Source organism: Geotrypetes seraphini, chromosome 4 (genome assembly GCF_902459505.1).
Source record: "Geotrypetes seraphini chromosome 4, aGeoSer1.1, whole genome shotgun sequence".
Classification (NCBI taxonomy): Eukaryota; Metazoa; Chordata; class Amphibia; order Gymnophiona; family Dermophiidae; genus Geotrypetes; species Geotrypetes seraphini.
In genome coordinates, this window is record NC_047087.1 from 179,015,070 (window position 1) to 179,041,976 (window position 26,907).

Consider the following 26,907-nt stretch of genomic DNA (forward strand, 5'->3'; position numbering starts at 1 on the left):
AATCACTGGCTCTGGCCACTTCTTTGCAGGTCCAAAGGGATTGGCAAGGTCCATTTCTTCTTCAATGGGCACAAATCTTGTTCTGTTATTTATAATATGGACCACTTATTTTAATATACTGCTGACTGTCTGATGAGATGGACTAACCTACTGCTTTCATTACATGGCAGGATATATTTGTTTGGTATGGTCTTGTTTCCCAAGTGGTTATACATATTACAATTATTGCCCTTGTGGTTATTAAAATGGGATTTAGGTTGTTCCGCCACTAATTTCTGTCAAATGGGATGATCAGTGACACTCAGAAAAGCACACAGACAATATAAAGCATAAACAATAACACTTTATTATATATATATATGTATATGAATTATAAGAATAAAATAGCATCACCTTGACCCCATACAACGACCATCTTCACAATTGGGAATCCTTGCAATTGATAGGTGGGTGGACCAAAGGACTGTCCCTTCAGACATCTTGGATTCTCCCTCCAGACGTCATGGATTCTGATATTAGGAGCAGAATCCCGTCCTTATAAGCTGCTGAGTTCAAAAGCATAAACAGCTGGTCCTGCTATTAGTAAAACAGCTGGTCCTGCTCTTTTGTTCTCTGTTTTGACAACACCTAGGTCAAGGAGGTGTTTGCAGAGATGGGTGTCCCATCTGTCCTTTTGATGTTATCAGGGAGGTGTTGCTTTATTGTCCTTTTGATGTTATTGTGGGTGACACGCAGGCAAAGGAAGTCAGATAAGCAGACTTGAGGATACATGTCACGTAGTATGCTGAGTTCATTTACCCCCTGTGGCCATAGGCAATACATAGGTAAATGACACTCTTTATTCACCTACTTTTGTTGGTGTAATAAGAAACTGAAGGTAGCGCTCAAATTTCTGCAAGGGGCTTGGAAACACGGAGGCTTGGGTCTCCCTACTATGAGCTTATATAATTTATTTATTTATTTTAAAACATTTATATTCCACTAATCATAAAGGTCTATGTGGATTGCAAGGTACATGCAAATAAAATAAAACAATCATACATTAAAAGTACAATTAAAATTGCAATAAACAGCAGAAATACATTTTTGTTGTGCAGTTTTCCCTTTCATAGGTTAATAAAAGCTTCCTGGAAAAAATAAGCCTTCAAGAATTTTCAAAAGGCTCTGATGTATCACATCAGGAAGGGCATTCCACAACCCTAGGCCCATAACACTAAATACCCTGGATCGGAATGTAGCTTTTGTGATAATCCGCAATGGTGGAACTTCCAAAAGATGCTGAGGCATGGATTGCAGAGAATGAGATAGGACATACGTCTAATCAAAGAGCTCAGGGCCTTCGGCAACATATCTTGAAGAGCTTTAAATACCAACACTCAGATTTTAAACTTAACTCTCCATAACACTAGAAGCCAATGCAGCTCAGCCAACAATGGAGTTATAGGCTCTGAACAAGGAAGACCACCAATTACCCTTACCGCTGCATTTTATGCAACCTGTAATACACGCAATGCTTTTTTGGGCAAACCACAAAAAAGTGCATTACAATAATCCAAGTGGGCCAGCATAAAATACTGCATTACTTATCAAACATTTTCTGGAGAAAGTACCTTGTGCAATCTCAGTACCAGGCAAATCTTTAAAAAAGACTGCCCTGACTACTGAAGCAATATGTCCTCGAAAGGATAAAGAGGAGTCCAACAGAACTCCCAAACTCTTGATTTCCTTTTGCAGAGATATTGTCACTCCATCATAGTAAAACTTACTGGAGTATCGAGTATTCCAGCAGATGATAACCACAAGATTTTCATTTTTGCTATATTTAATCGAAGCCCATTCTTCCAGATAAGATAAGACAACATACATCCAGATAAGACAACAGCACCTGAAATCCTGAGAGAGATCATCAGGTACTTCAAATAAAAATTGCAGATCATCCACATTATAACCTGTTTAGCATGTTTACTCCATTTTTTGGAGGAGTGGCTTTCTAACCATCAGGATTTTACTCCAAAAGTTATGGAAGCAGCCCTATTGGCACCTTGGAATACCTGATCTCTGCTGCATGCTCCCATGGCTTTGATTCCACTGTCTATGAAACATAGCTTTATTCTCCACTCCTTGTGGGTGACTTGGTCTGAATTGCTTGGGATTTGGCAGGGTCACCCTTGGGTTATAAAGTTTTTACCTGTTGTTGGTAATTTTCAATTTGGGCCTGGTACTGATAACGTTAATTTTAGGCGGATGGATTCTTCAGGGCTTGCATTGTTGTCTCATGTTGTACACAAAAATGGTACCTTGAAGTCTTGGGTGATTCTTCGACAGCAGTATTATTTGCATTTGGGTGACTTCTTGGCATATAAGCAGTTGCAACACTATGGAGTCCTTTTATTAAGGTGCACTAACTGATTTAGCGCTTGCTAAAGATTAAATGCGCCCATCTACTATAATAAAACGCTAAGCACACATGCACACTCCTACCTGCTTGTTCTGTGATCTGTATGTCGGTGGCAGGCGCATGTGCGCTTACAATGGCCCCACACAGTACTCCAACGAGCGAAATGCCCTACGTTTCTCAAGACCTCAGAGCTGGAAGAAATTGCACAAAGAATGAACCTCTCTCTCTCTGCAAAAGAGAAGGACCTTTGTTGCATTGATTCGCAGAGTGGAAAATGGTTTGCAAGGTCAAACGCAAATAGAATGGCTCTCCAAATACAACGGCTCTCCAAATACAATGGCTCTCCATTAACAGAGTTATTTGTAAGTTCAAAGACGTGGCGGTGGCTCCTCTCACGATCCCCACCTGCGACTGAAGTCTGTATAATTTATGATATGTCCACCACTTTTTGTTTTAAATATGTAATAGGAATTGTGATTTAGTATTAATACTTTTTACATATATAATCTTTGGAAATCATCGATTTAAAAACTTTATTTATTAGATGCTATGAAGGCTTTGATATAGTTATGAGTATAATCAGAAATGATTTGCGCAATAAGTTTCAAGTTCAATAAGTATCATCTTCCCTCCCAATTTTTCTTGTTATCAATTACTTGAGTTTCAGGGATGATATATATTTAAGGCCTCATTACACATTATCTCTAGGGCACGGAGTGGCATTCCTAATTCTTTGTAAGGATGTACATGTGATTGGTGTGAATCGGCTGTGAGATGGGATGGGGTTTTCTTATTTTTATTTTAGAGGGGAGTTGTGTTTGTTTCTGGATATGCTATATATTAATTGGAGAAGGCTTGTGCGTTACCTGTTGTCTCGTTTTCTCTTCTCACATAGAGGCAATAACTGGAGATTTCATGTGCCACGTTTTATATCTTTAAATTGATATTGACTTGGTTCTGCTCTACTGGAATCGCCTTTGTTTTGTTTTTAAATTTGGTTTCTTGCTGTATTATGTCACTGATATTGACTTCAAAGCCTGATCAATTTCTGCTTTATCTCCATTTTCAGGGGGAGGGGGGATTTGTGTAGTTGATTATGGGTGTGTGTCATTTTGTCTTTAGATACTGAAATGATGTTTTCAATTCAGTTTTGTCACAGATTTCTTATTGTGTTATTTTGATAACATCAATAAAAATTGTTGAATCTAAATGGCTAAGAGAAGTTGCTGTTGTGGTGAAACTCATTCCAATCATTTGTTTCTCAGTAGGAGGAAACTATATTCCTCAGCGGACAGCATAGAGGATTTACTTGATTCTCCAGTGCAATCTGGCCTACTGGAAGAGAGGTGAGTACAATCAAAGAATCAGAGTGGGGGTGGGGAGAGGAGGATAATGTCTCCAAATGGGTTAGTGTTGGACATATCCTGACAATAATGAACTTCTTAAATCCTTTGGAGTTCACAAAATGTACTGGCACACAAGGCTCAGTAAATCATTGCCTGATATTAGAATCAGGAGCAGTGGCGTTCCAAGGGGCAGGTGAGGAGGGGGGGGGGGGCAGTCCACTACAGGTGCAGCCCATAAGGGGGTGCTCTGAGGGCCAGCATCATGATTTTCTTCTGGCAGTGGCAGCGTTCACAATTCACTGCTCTGCCAGCGTCAGGCAGAGAGGAAGGCCTGAAGCCAGCAAAAGCCGCAAGTTATGAAGGCTGTGCTGCCAATAGGTGGGAATGACAAAGAGAGAGAGAGGGGGGGGGAGAGAAATGCTGCACCCAATTAGGGGGAGGGAAATAGGGAAGGAGAAGGAAGACCAGGAAAGAGAAATGCCAGACAATGGGGGAGGAAGGAAAGAATGAAAGGAGATATCAGACCATGGAGGGAGAGAGAGATGTCAGGGCATGGGGGGAGGGAAGAGAAGGAGACAAAGATGCCAACCACGGGAGAGGAGATGGGAGAGGAGATGCCAGATCATGGAGGGGGAGGGAGAGATGGAAGGGAAGAGAGGAGAGAGATGCCAGGGCATAGTGGAGGGAAGGGAAAGAAAGGAGATACAGATGCCAGGCTGTGGGATGGAATGGAAATGAAGCAAGGAAAGTAGAAGAGAGTGATGCCAGAGCATGGGGGGAAGGGGTAGAGACAAAGAGAGAAAAATGGAGAAAGGATGAAGCTGAAATGAATCATGTACAAAGGAGAGAAGGGGCACAAGATTTATTGAAGGGAAAATGCCCTATGGACTATATTGAGAAAGGGCAGACAGTGGATGGAAGGGGCAGAGAGAGGACAGTTGCTGTATGAAAAGAAGAGAGCAAAGAGAAGATGATTAAAGCAGAAACAACAAATGGTAGAAAGAAGATATTTTTGTTGTTGTTGCTGTTTAGAATAAAGTAGTATTGTAGCTGTATTGATAAAAGTTTATAAACAGTAAATGGAAATAACTATACTGTACTGACCTGAAGAAGGAGGATTTGGCCTCTGAAAGCTAATTGAAAAATGGATTAGTGCAATGAAATGGTATTTTCTTAGTTCCCATTATTTGTTTTATTTCTGTTTGTTAATTTGTAAAGTGATGATTGCTATTTCTCAGTTTTTTCAAATTTACATTTGCTATCTTTATGTTTTGCACAATATTAGAGCAGAATAAAGTGTTTTATTTGGAATTTATTAATTGAAATATGTTAGCTTTGGGAAATATTAATTGCAGATGTCTTTGTACTGTGTTCAGTACAAAATATAGAGCTCCTTTTCAGGTTTTGTATTTCACAGTGTGCCTGGTAGTGGAAAGCTTTGTGTTTCTATTGCTCAGATAATATGAAAATCAGGATTTTTTTAATGATGTCTTCCAAAGAGAAATGTTCTAGTTCTGATCTACACATTGTGGGAAGGCATCTGAGCCTATCAGGGCCTTAGGCCCCTCCTCGTGCATCCCAGGAAGCACCAGGAAGAGGAAGGTCCGCCATTGTGCAGTGGCAGGTCTGAGGAGCAGGAGGGACTGGGCATCCCTCCTGCTGGATCTAATCCCCAAATTAAAATAACCTGACTTAACAGTAGCCCACATGATAGCTTCCACTTACACATATATATGTGCACATACTTGTATAAAGGCTGAAATTCTACCTGAACACTATTCTGTACATATGTGCTTAATTTACATAGCATATACAGTATATGCAAGGGGCATACACTTGGGCGGAACCTGAGTGAGGCTCCCATTTATGAGCATAATTTACATAATACAGTCCATTCACGTTAATCATGAATTCACGATGCACGATTTCACCTATCTGCAGTTGCATTAATTGCAACCAATATTCTCTCTTTGCTCCACTGTTTGCATATTCGTAGGCTGGGCTTTAAAAAAACTGCTTTTTTACTTTCACTTCCAGATATGGCCCCAGAGCATCCAGAGAGTGAATTATAGGTACTTCAAGTGCTGTCCCATGCAGGAACCTAACCCTAGATTCCCTTTTGGGATTTTGAGGCACAATATGTATTGCTGGAACCAACCTCTATTTTCCCGTAGACTGAATGTTTCATTATTCATGACTTTGTGCTTTGTGAACATTATCAGGAACTGTACTACTGTGAATAATCAGAATGGACTGTATTGTAAATTATGTATATGTCTCTGATATTTAGGCACTAGCACTTATACCAGCTCTAAGGGCTGGTTTAAGTGCTTGTGCCTATTTTACAGGCTTGTATCTAACCTGTTAAGCCAGTATCCTATGAGCAGGTGCCTATGCTTCTTTAGAGAATACACTCCTATCAGGGACCAAATATTGGCACTAACTATACATGCAGAGCAGCATTTTAGAAAACATGTTCAGATTGGAACTGAGAAGTTCAGGTTGGGATGTCTCAAGTTAAGCAGGATGTGCGGTCTCGATGGGCCACTGGTTTGACCCAGCAGTGGCAATTCTTATGTTCTTACTAGTCGTTAAGCCCTACATTAACGGGTGCTAGAATATATGTGTATGTCTGTCTGTCTGTGTTTTTTATCTCTCTCTCTCCTTGGCCGCTGTCTGTGTCCTTCTGTCTCCCCTCCCCCCCCCCCCCCCCGAGCAAAGCTGTCTGCCTCCAGCACACCCCTCCCCCCAAAGCAGCCCCCTTTCCCTCTCCCTAACTGTCTCTCCATGGCCCTTTTCTGTATCCCCCCCCAGAGCAAAGCTGTTTGCCCTAAGCATACCCCTACCCCCAAAAGCAGCCCCCTTTCCTTCTCCCTAACTGTCTCTCCATGGCCCCTTCTGTCTTCCCCCAGTGCAAAACTGTCTGTCCCAGCACACCCCTCCCCCAAAGTAGCCCCCTTGCCCTCTCCCTGTCTCTCCATGGTCCCTTCTGTGTTCCACCCAGAGCAAACCTGTCTGTCCCCAGCACACCTCCCCCCCAAAGCAGCCCCCTTTTCCCTCTCCCTATCTCTCCATGGCCCCTTCTGTCTCCCCCCAGCACACCCCTCCCCCAAAGCAGCCCCCTTTCCCTCTCCCTGTCTCTCCATGGCCCCTTCTGTCTCCCCTCAGCACACCCCTCCCCCCAAAGCAGCCCCCTTTCCCTCTCCCTCTGGCCCCCTGTATTGATTCCCCTGCTTACCCTCCCTGCATCCCGGCGTCTTCTGGCCTGCTCCAGGCCGCAATCGTGGTGGCCGGCCCCAGCGAACCTCACAGGCCACTCCCCAACCCGGAAGCACGCTCCCTCCCGACGTGATCCCTTGCGTCAGAGGGAATGTGCCACCGAGGCCGGAAAGTGGCCCGCGAGGCCCGCCAAAGCCGGCCACAATCGCAGGCTGCCCCGAAGAGAAGGATCAGCGGCAGCAGCAGGGGTGAGTGAGGGCGGGAGGTGAGGTGCTTGCTTCCGGTTGGTGAGGAGCTTGCTTCGGATTGGTGAGTGAGGAGGTGAGTGGCCAGAGTGATCCATGGCCGCGTTCTAAAATGGAATGCGGCCACGGATCAGAAAACACAGCGCCAGGGATCACGATTTTTCAAGAGCGCATGCGCACTCTAGAGTTTTATTATATAGGATGTGCCAATATAGAGCCTGTTCTAAAATACATGGAGAAATGGACGTTAATGCTCATACCTAGATTAGTAAAGAATGTGCATAAATTGTAATATCTATCATAATAAAACCCTAAGTGCGCATGCGCACTTACAACTTCGTAATCCCTGTCTCTGTGATCTGTAGCTCCGTGGCAGTGTTCGATGCGTTCAACTGGAGCCTATGGCGGTTTCTGTGCGGCGGACCCTTTTCCCTTTGCTTTAGTTGTGGCGGGCACTAGTGGCGGCGGACTGAAAGGGGGGTGTTTCAAGCAGCGGTAGGCCAGATGGTAGGTAGCAGCAATAGGGGCCAGTATGGGGAGGGGGAGGCTTCAGAGCTGGAGAGAGGCAAGCAGGCAGGCTGGCTTTAGTGTGGCAGATAGGGAGGGAGGTAGGCTGGCTTGCTTCAGGGGAGGGACAAATGCTGGAAGGCAGTGAGGGGAGACATAGGAAGGAGCACTGGGGGCACTAAGGACATGGGAAGAGGCACTGGGGACACTAAGGACATGGGAAGGGGCACTAAGGACATAGGAAGGAGGCACTGGGGGCACTAAGGACATGGGAAGGAAGGAGGGAGGAAATAGATAGGGACAATTGGACCTGAGTGTAGAAAGCGGCTAAGGAGAGAGAAAGAAAGAAAGACAGACACATCTACTCTAGCACCTGTTAATGTAACGGGCTTAAACACTTGTTTTATAATATACGTGGAGGGGCATAATAAAAAAAAATGTCTAAGTCTCCTTTTGGCCTAAGGCTCTAAACATTGAAAGTAGAAGCAGGGAAAATGTCCATTATTTTAAAAAACGTCAAAAAGGAGGTTTTTTTGATAATAGCCTGCCTCTACGTTCAGCTGTTTAAACGCCCAGACCACCACTACGCCTACACTAACAACATATAAACAACCAAAAACAGCCTAAGTCCCAAACGCCCAACACAAGAGCTTTTAGGCGAAGGAGGAGCCAGTCTTTCGCCTACAAGCTGGACTCTGTAACCGGTGTCTGTCAAAAACAACACCAGTTACAGAATCCACCCCCCCAACAACGATCCGGGCAGGAGGGAGCCCAAGCTCTCCTGCCTCGTCAAGCCGCGACCACCACCCCCCCCGACAACATTGGGGCAGGAGGGAGCCCAAGCACTCCTGCCCCATCAAGCAGCGACACCCCCCGCGGTTGACGGCACTTCGGGATCGTTATCGTGGCAGGAGAGATTGTCTATCTCCCCTGCCGCGATGCAATCACCCTTCTACCTGAACTGCCACAGCAGTTCGGGTAGAGGGGTGATCGCCATCGCAGCAGGGGAGATGAGCCATCTCTCCTGCCGCAATGGTTGCTGTGCGGCAGCTGCCATCAGCTCAGCGGGCCCTTTTTCGGCACTTATACCTGTTTTGACTTGGTCTAAGTCAAAACGTATAAGTGCCGACTAGGCAACCTGTCAAAATGTTTGGTTATACCTGCTGTATGCCTAGGTGTAGGTCGGCCCACCTCCCACCCTTTCCCCTCCTCTAAAAATGCCTCTTTTCGCTCTATGCGTTTAGAGGCAGGGGAAAGGCCTAAGCTGGTTTTAGATACATCTAAAACCAGCTTTGGTTATGGGTACTTGGATAATCAGGCTTTTTGATCATCGAAGAACCCATTTAGGCCACATTTTAGACATTTGTTTTAAAAATTATGAACCCCTTACTGTATATAAATGTACACGTTGCCCATGTATTCATGCCATCGCATTTGTAAAGAATAGTGCTTATTAAAATGGTATTTTATGTGTTATGTGTTTATATATGCCCATCAATGACTATTTATATGAATTCTTTCTATTTAAAATTAGGTTCCCCTTCGTTCCTATTGTTCTCCCCATTAATGTTTTCTTTCCTAGACTTTACTGTAGTTCTTCTCTCTCATTTGTTTGTTATATCTATGTATTTGTTTGCATATGTCTTTGTTTTAATTTTTGTGCTCCCTTTTTTTATTATTGTATATTGCCTAGAATCCAGGAAAGGTGATCAATCAAATTTTAAATAAAGCTTGAAAAACTTGGATCGTTCTAGAATTAACCCCCTAAAAAACTATAACACGATGCTTAAATTTGTGTACATTAATGCATGTAAATGTACAGAATATTGACATTGTTGAGTGCCTATGTGCATAAATGACCCATATTCTTCCTAACTTATATAGCGCATAAACGCAAGGGAGGGGTGAAGCATGGGTGAGACATGGGCAGGGCTCCCAATTATGCACGTAACTTACAAAATACTGTCAGTTACACTGAAAGCTTCTGCATGTAGGCACCTGCACTTATGGCAGCTCTATGGCTGGTGGAATTGTGGCTGTCTAAATCTAAGGCATGCCAATACCAAGTTACACTAATATTCTATTAAAGGAACATAGGTGCCCAATTTCCAGTGCTGGATGGACTTCTACGGTCTGTGTCCCAAGCATGGTGAAAGAGATCAGGATGGGTGGAGTGGGTTTCAAAGGCAACTTCCATAGTTGGGAAATATGACCAGTGCCAGGCAGATTTCTAAAGTTCTGAGCCTTGAAAATGGCAAGGACGGATCAGGATCAAGTATGCATATTTTTTATACCACAGTCATATTGAATGATATGAATGCAGATCCTGTATATCTCAGTGGGGGGAGGGGAAGACATGGTAAAGTGGAAGTTAGTGAATAAAATGTAATAATACTATTGAACTGTTGGTTCAATAATGATTTGATAATGAGTGTGACTGTTGAGCAGACTGAATGGACCATGTATCTGCTGTCATTTCCATCATTTCATTTACTATGTTCCATTATAGAACAGGCTCCCACCGAGTGACATTGTGGTGCTTAAATGGAGGCACCTAGTTATAGAATTGTCCTTTAAGGGCTCCTTTTACAAAGGTGTTTTAGGGCCTTAACGCGCGGAATAGTGCGCGCTAAAATGCCCCACGCGCTAGCCGCTACCGCCTCCTTTTGAGCAGGCGCGCGCGCGCTAATCCGGGGCGTGTGCTAAAATCGCTAGCGGACCTTTGGAAAAGGAGCCCTGAGTGTCTATAGAATTGTACCATAGAAAAGACGCAACGTTATACTCAAGCCTGAGCTTCCAAAGCTAACTTCCAACGAGCCGTTGCTTTTTCTCCAACCGCTTCATGCTTTGAAATAATTGTCCATCTTGACAGTGAGCAGGAGCGTACGGGCTCAGCAATGAGCCACAACAGCGCTGTCATTAATGAGCGACTCCAGGAGCTTGTTAAACTCTTCAAGGACCGAACCGAGAGAGCGAAGGAGAAGCTGATTGACCAGGAAGGTTCCAGTGATGAGAGTCCCATGCCATGTGAGTCATAGCTCTGTGGAGGAGAGAGTGGTTTCAAAAAAATCCCCATATTAACCACACTTGAAACACAATACCACATTATATATAGCGGGTAGGGAAGACCTAAATTAGGGTTTTTTTTGCTTACTTAAAGGAAACACAGGACATAGGAAAGGGTTGAAGAAAAGAGAGTTAGGGCTCCTTTTACAAAGGTGCATTAGGGCCTTAATGCGCGGAATAGCACGTGCTAGCCGCTACCGCCTCCTCTTGAGCAGGCGGTAGTTTTTCGGGTAGCACACGCAATAGCGTGCGCTCATCCGGTGCGTGCACTAAAAACGCTAGCGCATCTTTGTAAAAGGAGCCCTAAGTGTTGCTGCAAGCGATGCGCCTCTTCTTCGGGGAGGGGTAAAACGCGGACCTGACGGACCTCGCAGATCTAAACCCGCACGTCCTTAAAAATCTGAGGTCCGTGCCGCCTGTAGTTAGTTTATGGCTCTGACAGACCTCGGTGACAATTTATCGCTGACGGATCCGTCTCAGCATAGGGAGGGAAAAGTATTAGGATTCGTCAGCGCTACAATGTCACCGAGGTCTGTCAGAGCCGATTTACTGGGGCTGCAGGAAACCAGTTTAAATTATTCGTTTTGGAGCCGCTCCAGCACTAGCACTAGTGTCTGGCTCTGACAGACCTCGGTGACATTTTAGCGCTGATGGATCCTAATACTTTTCCTTCCCTATGCTGAGACGGATCCGGCAGCACTAAATTGTCACCGAGGTCTGTCAGAGCCATAAACTAACTACAGGCGGCACGGACCTCAGATTTTTAAGGACGTGCAGGTTTTGATCCGCGAGGTCCGTCAGGTCCGCGTTTTACCCCTTCCCCTTTTCTGCTTCTTCCTTCAAAAAAATAGACCAACAATAATACTGTTGAAGGCTTACTTTTTGCTATCTGCTTTTCCATCATCTGCAACTTTAATATAGCTGTTGTTTTCACCGTTCATAGCAGCTATTTTCTCTTTACTTCACTTAGGTTGTTTCCTTCTCACTCTTTTCTCTCCTTTCATTTCCCTTAATTTAGTTATTTGATGAATCCCGTTTCCTTTCCTTATAACAAATTAATGCAATTTAGCCCTCCTTTTACAAAACCGTGCATGAGGCTTTTAGCACTGGCCGGCACGCTGAATGCTCTGCGCTGCTCCAACGATCATAGAGTTCCTATACGCGTCGGAGCAGTGCAGCGCTTAATTAGATCTGCTCTTATTTTATTTTTTTATGTAAAAAAGTAGAACTACCAATTTGTAATAGGGAGATATTATGGTCAGTTCTGGTTTGGAACTTACATCCTAATGTATTACTACTACTTATCATTTCTATAGCATTACCAGGTGCACACAGCATTGTACATTAACATGGAAGAGAGAGTCCCTGCGCAAAAGAGCTTACAATCTAATTGTGGTAGACCTACAGGACAAAAAGGGTAAATCTATACATGATACAGAGGGAATGATAAGACAGAAAGAGTGGGGAACTGTAGAGGGAACGATAGATATGGGTACTTTACAAGTGAGTTGGAGTTAGGACATAAAAGCAGCTTCGAAAAAGTGGTCCTCAAGCATGGATTTGAATACTACCAGAGATGGAGCCTGAAGTACCGAGTCAGGCAGTTTGTTCCAGGCATATAGTGCTGCAAAGTGAATTCTGATTCTTCCTGTTGACCTCAGTGCTGCAGGTTCTATGATATATCAGGATGGGGTTAGGTCAGAAATCTAAGAATGGATGGAATCTCCCTTTTAGGCAGCTGAAATAGACAGATTTGAATACATGTTTTCCTATGAAAGAGGAAGGGCTATTGACAGATGATTCGAATTTAACAGATATTGAATAAAAAATTCCTGCTGTGGTGTCATCTAGAACAGTGTTTTCAACCTTTTTACACCTAAGGACAGACAGAAATAAAAAAATTATTCTGTGGACCGGCATCGGTCCGTGGACTGGTGGTTGAAGAACACTGGGCTAAGTCGTAGGCCAGATCCCGCCCATCTCTATCCAATGTCCACCCCAGACCCCGCCCCCATAATAGTACTAATTGCATCTTGCACGTCCCTTGCCTCATCTGGAAGCCTTCCCTCTGATGATGCAACGTCATAGAGAAGGCTTCCGGTTCAGGCACAGGATGCCCGTAGGAGCCACTGCCCGTGGCTTTGTGCACTCAATCAGTTAGGAAGAGGGAGCTGGCTCGAAGATAACGCCGCATCGATCGCACCATGGACCGGCGGTTGAAGAACACTGTTTTGGGCCTGATGCATGTGCTGGCCCTGTGGACCGGCACTGGTCCATGGACCGGTGGTTGAAGAACACTGATCTAGAAGGAAGATCCTAGATTCTCTATAGAGAGAACTATTCCAGCAACTGGTAATGAAATCAGAGGTGTCATGAATGGGGAGAGTGGGTGCGCTAATTCTATTAGTGCACAGTAAACTTTAACAAAAGGAACCCTTTGTCAAAATGGGGAAATATCTCAAGGAGTTGTTAGCAGGATAGGAACATCTGGGAGAAGTACAAGGTCTGACAATTAAGTTCTACTACTTCTACTGCTATTTATTATTTCTATATCGCTACCAGATGCACGCAGCACTGCACAGAGCCACAAAGAAGAAGAAACAGTCCCTGCTCAAAAGAGCTTACAATCTAAACAGCCAAGACAAACAAACAGGATGTCATGGATACAGTTAAGGGGAACGGTTGATCAGCTGGCTGGGTTGGAGGGCAGAGGAGTAGGGTTAAGGAGTGAAAGTTATATCAAAAAGGTGGGTTTTCAGTCTGCTTTTAAACAAGGGAAGGGGCTTGACAGACAAACTCGGGTAATTTATTCCAGGCATATGGGCAGCTAGATGAAAGGAAGAAAATTTGGAGGAGAAGGGTAAAACTAAGAGCGACTTATCTGAGGAACGGAGTTCTCTGGGATGTGTATTAGGAGAGAGAAGCATGGAGAGATATTGAGGGGCAACAGAATGAACATGCTTGTAGGTCAGCAATAAGATCTTGAACTGTATGCGATGGCAGATAGGGAGCCAGTGAAGTGGCTTAAGGAGAGGGATGACATGAGCATTGCGAGGTTGGTAGAAGATGAGTCGTGCAGCAGAGTTTTACACAGATTGCAAGGGGACGAGGCGGACACTGTGGGTTACCAGTTAGAAGTAGATTGCCGTAATCTAAGCGTGAGGTTACGAGAGCTTGGACAAGGGTCCGGGTAGTGTACTCAGAGTGGAAGGTGTGAATTTTAGTGATACTGAAGAGATAGAAACGACAGGTCTTAGCAACTTGTTGGATGTGTGTAAAAAATGAGAGGTCGGAATCGAAGACCACTCCAAGGTTGCGAGCAGAGGAGACTGGAACAATGACAGTATTATTTACCGAGATGTAAAAAATCCCAAAACTAACAGACCACAAAGCTAAGTACTAAGTTTACAACTAATTATTAAGTTAAAAAAATATTTATAGTAAAGCAGTAAAGATCTAGTGAAGAAAAGACACATCAAGCTTTGGGCAATGAGATGTTATTGAGTCCAAAGTGGTGTCGCTGAGGATCTATGGGTTTAAACAAGGCCAAATGAGAAGGTTAATAAATTTAGCACAACATTCTGTAATGTTTGTAGTCATCTAATATTAAATTTGACAGGCCAGCATATATAATATTACAATAATCTAATTTTTTTAACATAAAAAATGCATGTATCTATGTGTGAAAATCATTACTTTTAACTAGACCTCTTAAAAGTCCATAAAGATCTCAAGGTATGTTAGTATTATGAGAAATATGTAATACAGGAAATCAGATGAGATGGGGGACTTGAGTCAGTTAACATTTTTTAAAGGACAATCAACCCTCTTGTCAGAGCAGGTGAATTCTTTTTGGTGAGCTAGAGGGATCATAAATGTTTCTAGGAGGTTGTTGAAGCAATGGAAATACCATAATGTGTCAGCTCGCTCCATTGTTTGAGGATGGCTAACCCAGGCCTGGTTTTACTCCACTGCACTGAGTACGCAACTATATTTCTATTATAGAATCAAAACCACACATCCGAGCATACAAACTATATTTCTATTATATAATCAAAACCACACATCCGAGCATACAATGTTGCAAAACCAGGCCTGAATAAATCTATCCTGAAAAATGGAATTTGTTGGCAATGTTAAGAAAACTCTGCTCAGTGGAATAATTCTCTGAGTTCTTCCATATAGCCCCTGCCAAGAAAGCAACTCCACCTCCACCTCCCCCTCCCCCTCCACCGCCAACTGAGCCACCAGACCAGAAGACAGAGCCAGAGGAAACCAAATCCAAAGAGGCAGAACATTACTGTGAGATGCTGTGCTGTAAATTCAAAACCTGTCCTTGGTCCTGTCTGAAGCAGTGGAAATTCCCAGCCAGTATTGACCCTTTAACCAGTGAGTATACGGCGGGGTTATTTGAGCGATTCCACAGTGTGAGCAATCAGTGAACATATATGTGTCATGGCAATGCATTAAGAGAAGGGTGAAAAAAATGTACTAGGGACCTGGATTGGCCACCGGGAGAATGGGCTACTGGACTTGATGGACCATTGGTCTGACCCAGTAAGATTATTCTTATGGTCTTAACAATAAAATTGCAAGAAAGAAGTAAAAATAAAATAGTAAAAATGTAGGACAAAATTGCTGAGGAAAAATGGCCATTATTAAGATGGACTTGGGGAAATCCACTGCTTATTCCTAGGATAAGCAATATAAAATCTATTTTACTCTTTCGGATCTTGCCAGGTATTTGTGACCTGGGTTGGCCACCGTTAGAAACAGAATGCTGGGCTTGATGAACTGTTGGTCTGTCCTAGTATGGAAATAATTTTGTAGTATAAAAATTCAAAGCCATTCTTTAGGAATTCAACATTATTGATAAAGTGTGTCCAAAATGAGTTTCACATATCGAAATTGGGCCACTTCTTCCCTTGACACATCAGGAAGCTGAAGGGCCATAGGACAACCCATTAGTTTTCCTGGAGTACTTCTGATAGAATGGAGAATGTAGAAGACAAGCTTTCAGGGCCCTTAGTTTAGAATTAACTTCTATACCTCTCAATACAGTTTAGTGGATGTTGTTCGAAGTGTATAGGTAAAGTTTACCTATACACTTGGAAAATGCTTTGTTCTAGAACGTATAGAAAAATAATGTTCCGTCACTAGTCACTCCTGCTCATGCTGGCTCCAATCTCAAAATGGCTGCTGTGAACTTCAGTAGCAATCTTGCAAGACTGCTGCTAGAAATCATAGTTGTCATTTTGGCAGAGGAGAGGACATGGGCAGGAGTGACTGGAAATGGTTCCTGTCCTGACTAACCACTAGACCACCAGAGGATGTACAATGGGCCCAGGAGGGAGCAATTCTATTTGGGATGGGGAGGAGGCAAGGAAAGGAAGGAAGGAAAGCTTTTATTGTTTAAAGGGGTAGGAAGAGCTAGGGGCCCAGCATAAATTTTGATTCCAGCCATAAATGCAAGGCCAAACATAAATTTCAGGCTGAACCCAAAATTTGGTCAGCCCCTAATTCTGCAAACTAAGCATGTAAATGTTTGCCCTACCTATGTTCCACCCATGACTCTTCTCTGTGAACCCCCTTTCATTTACGTGCTAAGCCATATGTGAACTTAAATTATAGAATTGCGCTTACATGTATGGACAGCAGTATTCTGTAAATATATAGATGGCATTTAAATTTAGGTGACCTGCCACAGAATGAGGAAGTCGGAACCTGGCAGCTAATGACATTGCCCATGTTAGAGGATTCTGTGGAATGTTTATAGGGGTGCATGCTAATGGATACTTTTTAGAATAAGATGCTGGGTTCAAAGGTTTTAATAGCTTCCAGAATGAATGACTTACATCCCAGCATATTAAGGAATGCTTCCAGACTTCAAAATGTGTCTCTGAATAATCTCTTGAAATAATATTGTTCCACTTGTCTCATTTCATGCACTTTCTTTCTGCCTTGATATTTGGTAAGAAAGGATTTATTTTTTCCCTCCTTTTTCTCTACTTAGATCTCATGTATATCCTATGGCTGTTCTTTGTGGTCCTAGCCTGGAACTGGAACTGTTGGCTAATCCCAATTCGCTGGGCTTTCCCGTACCAGAACTCAGATAATCTCTATTACTGGTTGCTGATGGATTACTTCTGTGACTTCATCTACCTACTGGATATGACAGTACTCCAAACTCGTCTGCAGTTTGTTCGTGGAGGTGATATTGTGGTATGTAGTCATTAATCCTTGCCTATGCCCCCCTTTCCAGTTCTGATTACAGAAGCAGAAAGGGTGTGAGACCCTTTAGTAGAGTTATGAAAATGTAAAATTGTACCCTCTGTGAAGAGGAACCATCAATAGATAGAACTATCCATCTCAGAAACTGTTTTGGGGTTCTCAATGTTTAGCATTAGTATAGAAGCAGATCTTATGCAAATGAACTCCACACACTCCACTGCTCAGGCTCCCTCTGCTGGCCAGTGACAGGAACTTCACCCTGTCACAGACACAACTCTTTTTACCTTTAAAGCACCCCGTTCTCCTCCCAAGCCTCTATAATAGCCCATACCATATACCCCCTCCCTCCAGCCCACAGGCATCAAAGTCTTGCACTGATCTGGTACTGAATATTGGGGGCTAATATAGCCAGCAATGATCAGCATGTAAAAAAAATCGCTAACCCTAACCCAACCCGGCCATGTGCCCAAGGCCCCGCCCCCAGGAGGGGCCTAAGGCTCCCGGGCCTATTCTGATTGGCCCAGGTGCCTTAGGCCCCATCAGTAGGCAGGGCTTTGGGATGGATGGGCCAATCCGGCCTCATTCCGTTGTTGGCTGCCTGCCGGACAGGCGGGTTTGGCTCCCGTCTGTCCAGCCAACTAAACAAAGGTACGGGGAAGGGAGGTGGGGGTGTCATGGGGGTCAGCTAGGGGGGTTGCGGGTCAGCTGGGGGGGCGGTCGGAGGTTCTTGGGGGGGCGGTCATTGGGGGGAGGGGGGTTTGCGTCGAGGGCAGGAGGGCCTGGGATCCCTCCTGCCAGTAATGTAGTGCGGGGTGGGGGTAGGGGGTCGCCGAGGCCAGGAGGGTTTGGGCTCCCTCCTGGCCCGAACAACTAGCGGGGGGGGGGTGTCACCAGGGCCAGGGGGGCTTGGGCTCCTTCCTGGCCCGATATTGTCGGGGAGTTGGGGAGTCAGCGGGGAAAGAGGGCTTGGGCTCCCTCTTGCCCCGATCGTGTTGGGGAGTCGGGGGGGCAAGAGGGCTTGAGCTCCCTCTTGCCCCGATCGTGTCGGGGGTGCCGCGGTTGGCTGGGGCAAGAGGGCTTGAACTCCCTCTTGCCCCGATGTTGTGTGTGTGTGTGGGGGGGAGTGATGCATCACGGCAGGAGAGATGCCTCATCTTCCCTACCGCGATGCCATCACTCCTCTACCTGAACTGCTGCGGGTCGCGGCAGTTTGGGTAGAAGAGTGATGGCATCGCGGTAGGGGAGATGAGGCATCTCTCCTGCCGCGATGGTTAGGTTGCTGGGCCGCTGAACTGATGGCGCCAGCGGCCATCAGCTCAGCGGCTCCTTTTTTTCGGCACTTAGACCTGGTTTTATTTTGTCTAAGTGAAAAAGGTCTAAGTGCCGACTAGGCAACCTTTAACTCTTTTGGTTATACCTGTTGTACGCCTAGGTGTAAGTCGGCCTACCTCCCGCCCACTGCCCGCCCTTTCCCCTCCTCTAAACACACCTCTTTTCTCTCTGTGCGTTTAGAGGCAGGGGAAAGGCCTAAGCTGGTTTTAGATACGTCTAAAAAACAGCTTTGGTTATGGGTACTTGGACGATCAGGCTTTTTGATCGTCCAAGTAGCCATTTAGGACACTTTTTAGACGTTTTTTTTTTTTTTTTTTAATTATTACCCCCACAGCGCCCAAATGCAAGGGGAGTGTAGACAGGAGAAGGACATGGGCGGGTCGGGATGTGCCCAGAACTTACTTATGTGCACATATCATACAATATATGCTGTTAGAAATCTAACTGCTAAAGTTAGGCACATCAATATAGAATTACACTAGTATTCTGTAAGGGCAGTTCTGCATGGAACCTACCATAATAGAATTTATGCTTAGCACTCAATGTTTGTCACCTAACTATAGGCAAACTTTCTTGAATTTACCCCAAGATGTGCTGGGATATTTACACAAACATCAGAGCAGGTGAATATCTGTGACTATTTTCTGCAGGGGAGGAAGGGGGATAATTACCTTTTATAAAATAAATGTATCTTGTGCAAAAATCTACTGCGTGTTAAAGGATTTTTCTCCATATGGACATTTAAGAAAGGCAATATTCAATCAGGCCATTTTACCCAGGGAAATACTTATTCACCAAAGGTCAATGCCTTTGAAAAATTTCCCTTTAAGTTAGTGCATTAAAGAAGCACCACTAACAGCTTTTGAGCTGACATTTATTTCTATAGCATCTTCCATGGAAATATTTTGCAGTAGAGCAAATTTTAGAAAGAAACCAGCAAACATACATTTCAGTCAGAATGAAGCTTCCTTCCTCATTTTTCAGAAGCATCAAGAGTAGGAACCACACATGTGGTGTCCTGTGAGGGCCAGAAAAGGAAATATTCTCAGCCCTGGAATGGTTCTTGCTAAAGCAGATTGGCTTCTGAAGATTCCTGTGAAGCAGTGTGCAGCAGATTATATGGAATCCAGAAATTCCATCTTAACAGTCAGGTTCCACTTTAGCCACAGAGAACAAAGCCACAAAATTAGAGCTAGACTTCTGATTGTATTGCCAGATATACCTATGTGACACTATCATAATGGATTCTCTTTTTCCCTTTTTTTTATAGACAAATAAAAAGGAAATGTGCAAAAATTACCTAAAATCAGACCGATTTAAGGTTTGTCAGATTTTTTTAGCTGCTTCTCATTCTTTTTCAAGAATTGATTACCTGTCATTATAGCTTCTTTGCTAAGTTTCTCATATTATGGCCATTATTTTAGATATATATATCCATGTGTATTATAACAGCATTTACATGTGTATGTACATAAATAAACAGTTATTTTGAGAAAGTCGCTATTTACATGTGGCGATCCACACCATGTTCAGAGCTTTCAAAGGGGCTTGGCTTGGGTGTCACCAAAATCTCCACATGTACTCTACGTTTTACAAAGGGAAGAAATGTATTTGGGGAAAATGTCCACTGGGTTTTACACCAGCTCACTGTTTCATCTAAGCTGAGCAGGAGTCCTTCACCTACAGTCCTGCCAGTGTGTGTGTGTGTGAGGAGGGGGGGGGGGGGGGCGTCTGCTTTTTCACTATCATATTTTCAACAGGGAAGGACAGGCAAGCTCTGCAAGGCTCTAGGGAACCTGTCTGACTAGTGATTGAAAACAGAATATTGAGGCACCAACCCCATTGTCATCAAAGCAGTTGGGGGCCATCTAATCAGTTTAGGTAACAGCTCAAAGGCACATTTTGATTTAAAAAAAAAAGTGTTCATATCAGTTTTGAGATACCACTTTCATGTCCTGATTGCCCGATGGGGTATTTAGCAGGTCTGTTCCACTTCCGCTTCTGCTTAATTATAGGGTCTGGCTATTCTGGAAAGGAGGCCTCGGAGGGAGGGGAAGGGGTGGAGAGCTAGGGAGAGGGGCACATGATCAGTTTGTGGCTTCTATGGTTGAATAGCATAAAGTTCTGTTTCCCCCACATCTCTCTTGGGTTGGCTATATCATTGTATCTCAGCCTCTTGGGGTGCAGTGCAGTTCCTCAGGCTGTACTGGTTTAGGTATGGGTCGGGGATGCTAAGAAACCAGATCCCCGGCATTTATGTATTCTTTATCAGTTGTTAATTATGCCTGGGACTGGTACAGGGGGTTAGGTGGGGGGGGAGGGGACAGGAAGTGGTGGAGGGGAGCGAGGGTGGGCTTCTGGTTTACATTACTGATGAAAATTGTTTGATGAAGTGTATTTCTTGTTATGTTGTGTTGCTCAAATTGGCTGTTGACCTTTGTGCATAATGTTTGTTTCATGTCTGTCATCAATAAAAATTGTTTGAACATTTAAAAAGTGCTCATTTCAATCAAGAATTTACACAAGGGATTGAGGGAATCATTCTCTTAATTCCATGATAGGCATGTTGAACAGAGACTAGGGGCTCCTTTTACTAAGTTGCGATAGCGTTTTTAGTGTGCGCTAAACCTGCGCTATGCGGCTAGAACTAATGCCAGCTCAATGCTGACGTTAGCATCTAGCATGTGTGGCAATTCTGCGTGCGCTATGCACGCGCTAAAAACGCTATTACAGCTTAGTAAAAGGAGCCCTAGGTGTAGATGACTTAGGCATCGCTAGGTACATGAACTGATTTCATATGCGTAGCGCAACGGGATATCAGATATGACCTACGAGTATTAGCACTCTTCGGTTTGTGTCATTTCCTCATTCATCCCTGCGTAATGCATTTTTATATATTTTCTGAATGCCGCTGGCTTGACAAGTAGTGTTTGTGAATCTCTGAGATCCCCAGCCTTGATAAAGATGTGCGAAACGCATTGGCACTGGGGAGCTTCATTTTAAAGCTGAAGCATGTTCTCTATGAAGCTAAGTTCATTTAAACTATTTAAATTATTTAATTCATTTACTAAGCATATAAGAATAAGAAAAATTACCAAAAAAATCATTATAAAAAAATATATAAAAATGCATTACGCAGGGATGAATGAGGAAATGACACAAACCGAAGAGTGCTAATACTCGTAGGTCATATCTGATATCCCTTTGCGCTACGCACATGAAATCAGTTCATGTACCATAGATAATATCCACCTGCTATTGTGCTTTTGAACTTATATATATATATTCATATATTCATAAGTATTAAAGAGTGAAGAGGATGGCTCATTAGGCATCGCTAGGCATCCAGGTTAGTCGCCAATATATTAGGCCAAGTACAACCTGGCCTAAAGTACCGGCACCAACCTCTAGGACACCTAACCACGCCTAGGTGTCACTAGGTAAGATTCTATAAAGCAGTTGTTTCTCAACTCGGTCCTGGAATACCCCCTTGCCAGTCAGGTTTTCAGGATATCCAACAATGAAAATATATGAAAGAAATTTGCATACAATGGAAGGAGTGTATGCAAATCAAGTTTATGCATATTCATTGTGGATATCTTGAAAACCTGACTGGCAAGGGGGTATTCCAGGATCGAGTTGAGAAACACTGCTATAAATGGCGTCTAGAGGTTGATTGACAGACGCGTGGAGTGACACCTACAATTAGGCGTGCTTAGGTGCCGTTTATAGAATATGGCTAATAATGTATTAGATATCTTTTTTATTTGACTGTAGTGTTTGCTTTCCTATTATACAATGGATTTCCTTTCTTGATGTTAAGATGTGTAAACTAATTGTACTTGGAAATCACCTTGACCTTTTATTAGAAAAAGCGGTAATCAAGTTTTAAATAAATATAAACATAATTAGAAGCAGGTAGAAGAAACAGGACTAACAGAGGTTTTGAGTAGAAAAAAAATAACAAAAGTAAAAAAAATGTTCTGGTGCTCTTCACTGTAAAAATCTTTGTTTTGGTATATGCAGAGGTCCAAGTGCCTTACTCTCAGCATTTAATTGACTTTTCAGATATCCTAGTTGTTTGTCACTACCTGGAATTGTCCTTCTTAGTTTTCACTTTATTTATATTTGTAGTCCATAGTCTGTAGTCCATAGTTTGTTTCTTCAGAACATCAGACTTCTAGGTGTCTTATTGCTTTGTTACCTGATTTTAAATTTCTTATATTTCTTATTTTCTTATATTTCAGATGGATTTGGTCTCACTTCTTCCTCTGGATTTCCTTTACTTTAAGTTTGGTGTGATTTCTCTCTGTCGCTTGCCACGCCTATTAAAAGTAAGTATCTGTATTCCCTTCACTTTTGTTCCTGTTACAGAGGTGAGTTGGAACCTCAAGGGAAGGAACCTGAGATAACAGCAATCATAGGCAGCAGAACGCTTTTTTGTTTGGGGGAACCCGCAAGCTACGCCCCAGACCCCACCCCCATAAGAGTACTAATTGTAATACCATTTTTTCCATTTGTTTTTCATATATACACACAATATAATCTTATCAACATTCATTCCTACTAGAACACCTGGCCTTGGTCACACATGCAGAACACAGAAAACCCCTAAGCAAATACAGGACCACAAACTAAAAGTACTAATATATACAAACAAAACCTATGATGCAAGACTCTGCATGCAGTACAACCCCCAGAGAAATAGAAACAAATGCATGTCTTCCTGAACAGTGCAAAATATAGACAGTAGAAGTAATTTCTCAAAACTGACACAATTCAATCACTAAATTGAAAATAAAATCATTTCCCCTACCTTTGTTGCCTGCTGATTTTGGTTTTCAAACCATCTTTCCCAGTCTCTGGCTGCCCGTCCTTCTGTCTGTGCTCTTAACTGTGTATCCATGGCCACCTTATTTATTTGCTGTTTTTCTCTCCTTCACTTTCTGCCATACATCCGTCTTTATTAAAGTGCATTCAGGGATATAAAGTTAATAGACACAAAGCCAGAAAAACTATGATAAACGCTGAAGAGAACTGGCCTGTATAGATAACTAGCCTATGAAGGGTGATCAAACAAATTTATAAAAAAGCTCAGAGATTCGAAACTCTGAAGGGAAGGTTATGAGACCTCCCTTGGAGAAAGAGTTTACCTTCCAGTCATAGTCCTTTTATGAAAAATCTTTGATCACTTCCTTCAAAGGTATATATGAAAAAATCATCTCTAAAAGCTTCAAAAAATTGTCCAAACAAGGTACTGCCTTTCAAATTGCAAATGTCACTGCACCTGTGGCAAAATTCTAAAAGATTCACTTAACTGCATACAAGTTAAGTGAATATTTTAGAATTTTGCCACAGGTGCAGTGACATTTGCAATTTGAAAGGCAGTACCTTGTTTGGACAATTTTTTGAAGCTTTTATAGATGATTTTTTCATATATACCTTTGAAGGAAGTGATCAAAGATTTTTCATAAAAGGACTGTGACTGGAAGGTAAACTCTTTCTCCAAGGGAGGTCTCATAACTTTCCCTTCAGAGTTTCGAATCTCTGAGTTTTTTTATAAATTTGTTTGATCACCCTTCATAGGCTAGTTATCTATACATCCGTCTTTAGCATTAACTTTTAACATTCAACTTTCTTCCATTTTTCTGCTTTCTTCTCAAAATTTACTTTTCCATGCCTTCCCTTCTCATCTATCCATGTGTACCACCTCCTCCCTCTTTCTTCTCCCCTCCTCCCATCTATCCATAAGAAGCGTTTCTTCTTATCTCTTACCTGCCACACCCATCGCTATTCACCATCTCCTCTCTCTGTCTCCCCTTCCCCTCCATCCCTATGTACCATCTCATCCCTCTCCCATGGTCAGCCATCTCTGTCTTCCCCCTTCCCCCCTCATATGGTCTTGCATCTTTCTCCTCTCATTCCCATAGTCTGGAATATCTCTCCTCTGTCATGGTCTGGCATCTCTCTCTCCTTCCGCGTGGAGGCTTGTGGTCGGAGAGAGGTAGCCGGGAGGAAGGAGGGCTGAGGAGGGCTGAGGAACAGAAGGTAGCGGCGGCGAGGGCGGGCAGCGGCGAGAGTAAGCTCCGCCCACCCGCACCGCGTCACCAGCGTCACTACATCCAAGGACTCCAAGAAAGGAAGACAGCAAGGTAAGGAAGTAAACACATACACGCACACACACAAGTAAAAGGGAAGCAAACACAGAAAAGAAGGAAGGAGTAGGCCCAGGAAGGACCACACATCAAAGGAACGACAGGCAAGGAAGGCACTGAAGAACAGTAGCAAGGGCAAAAGACAAGGTAGAAGCAGGCTAAGAAGGTAGCGCATACACAGAGACAGCAGTAACAAGCTCAGCAGGACAAGAAAAGGCGGACTCAAGAGAGAACACGAGCTAAGGGAGAAGGCAGCCACAGAGGGTAAGCAAGGGGCAAATAGCACAAGCGCATAAGTAAAAGGAAGCGAAAGACGAAGAAGGTAAGCAAGAGCCAGGCACAGGAGTGAACACACTAGCAAAGAGCAACAGGACTCCTAGAGAGCGGACAACTATGGAAGCGGAAGGAACCCGAAGGATGTGCTTCCCAGTGTACTGCACGGACTGCCACATGTATGACTACCTCCCCTCCGGGCAGCAGTCATATGTGTGCGGACGATGCCAGGAACTGGAGAGCTTGAAGAGCGAAGTCAGCCGACTGAAGATCAGGATCCAAGACCTGGAGGGACTCTACATCTCCGAAGCCCCCTTCCAGACAGCCGAAGACCCCATGCGAGAGGGGAGCATCGAGGAACAAGTCAGGGAGCTCGAGAGGTTCATCGAGGATGCCTACAGGAGAGTGGAAGAACATGAGCACGGAAATGAGGAAGACACACAGAGCAGAGGACAAGAAACAGCTGACACCAAGGTAGAGGATACCCATGGAGGAACCTTGCTGGAAGAAACAAAGAACACCAAGGACACAGACCTGTGACCGACACGGAGGCTGAAAGAAGGGAAATCTGCAATCCTGGTGGGAGACTCAATCCTGAGGCACGTTGACAGTCACATAGCAGGAGGGAGAGAGGATCGGCTAGTGACCTGTCTCCCAGGAGCAAGAACAAAGGACATCGTTGACAAGATTGAGAGAATCCTGGAAGGAGCAGAGACGGAAGAGACAGCAGTGATAGTCCACGTCGGGACGAACAATGTCACCAGGAGGGACTACAGCAAGAATGCACTGACTGAACAATTCAAGATCTTAGGAAGGAAACTGAAGATGAGGACCCAGAGGATAGCCTTCTCAGAGATCCTTCCAGTACCGAGGGCAGAAACGAAGAGGCAGACAGAGCTACAATCAATTAACGCATGGATGAGAAAATGGTGTGAGGAAGAGGGATTTCTCTTCGTGAGGAACTGGACAACGTTCTGGGGAAAGAACAAGCTTTTCAAGAATGATGGTCTACACCTGAGCAAGGCGGGAACTAGACAACTAGCAAATAACGTCAGAAGAGCGATAGAGCAAGCTTTAAACTAAGTAGTAGGGGAAAGCCGACAGTCGACCTGGTATCGACGGTTCGGGAAACAGTACCCAGTGAGGGTACTGAGGGGAAAGATTTTGGGGAAGACACAAGTGGCAAACAACAGAATATGAACAAACAAGGGAGTCAGATGAAGCGAGAGGGGGAAAGGATGAACATACTGGAAGGGGAAGTCAAAACGGGACTGGATGATGAGAAAGAACAAGAGGAGGACAGCAGGAACACGCCACAAGGGGAAGGCAATAGGAATCTACCACAAAGAGAGGACAAAAGAGACAATACTCAGGAGTTGGCAGGCCAGGAAGGGGACAGAATGAAGCAGGAAATGCAAGGGAAAATAGAAAGGAAGGGCAAATGCCAGGACTTGAACTGCATGTATACTAATGCAAGGAGCCTAAAGAACAAAATGGGGGAACTAGAAGTCATGGCCAAAAATGAGAGACTAGACATCATAGGGATCACGGAAACATGGTGGAACGAGGAAAACAAATGGGACATAGTACTGCCAGGATACAAACTCTACCGAAAAGACAGGACTTACCAGAAGGGGGGAGGAATAGCACTATACATAAGGGATACCATTCACTCAACCACTGTGGACACAGCAGAGACAAATGCCCAACTGGAGTCATTGTGGATCAAAATACCAGGAAGCAACGGATCTGAGATAAAGATAGGATTGTTCTACCGTCCACCTGGGCAAACTGAAGCTGAAGATACAGAAATGGTAGCCGAGCTGAGAAGGGAATGCAAGAACCCAAACACCATAGTTATGGGAGATTTCAACTACCCTGGGATAGACTGGTGTCTTGGAAATTCAAAATGTGCAAAGGAAATGGAGTTCCTGGAAGCAATCCAGGACTGCTTCATGGAACAACTAGTCGAGGCACCAACGAGAGGATCAGCGACTCTGGATCTGATCCTCAATGGGCTGAAAGGCCCCGCGAAGGATGTGGAGATCATAGGACCACTAGGAACCAGTGACCACAACATGATTCAGTTCAAAGTGCAAGTAGGACTACCTATGGGAAAGAGAACCAAGGCAATA

The 26,907-nt window shown here is 43.9% G+C and overlaps 1 protein-coding gene across 2 annotated transcripts in view; it reads left to right on the forward strand.

The window, feature by feature from the left end:
* LOC117360085 (cyclic nucleotide-gated cation channel beta-1-like) overlaps positions 1-26,907 on the forward strand; it is a 125,808-nt gene that overhangs the window by 41,848 nt on the left and 57,053 nt on the right. For both annotated transcript variants that reach the window (XM_033943729.1, XM_033943730.1), the window contains 6 exons: positions 3,664-3,744; positions 10,588-10,742; positions 14,967-15,170; positions 16,795-17,003; positions 19,615-19,665; positions 22,592-22,678. In XM_033943729.1, coding sequence (XP_033799620.1) covers positions 3,664-3,744; positions 10,588-10,742; positions 14,967-15,170; positions 16,795-17,003; positions 19,615-19,665; positions 22,592-22,678 — 787 coding nt within the window. The remainder of the gene's footprint in view (positions 1-3,663; positions 3,745-10,587; positions 10,743-14,966; positions 15,171-16,794; positions 17,004-19,614; positions 19,666-22,591; positions 22,679-26,907) is intronic.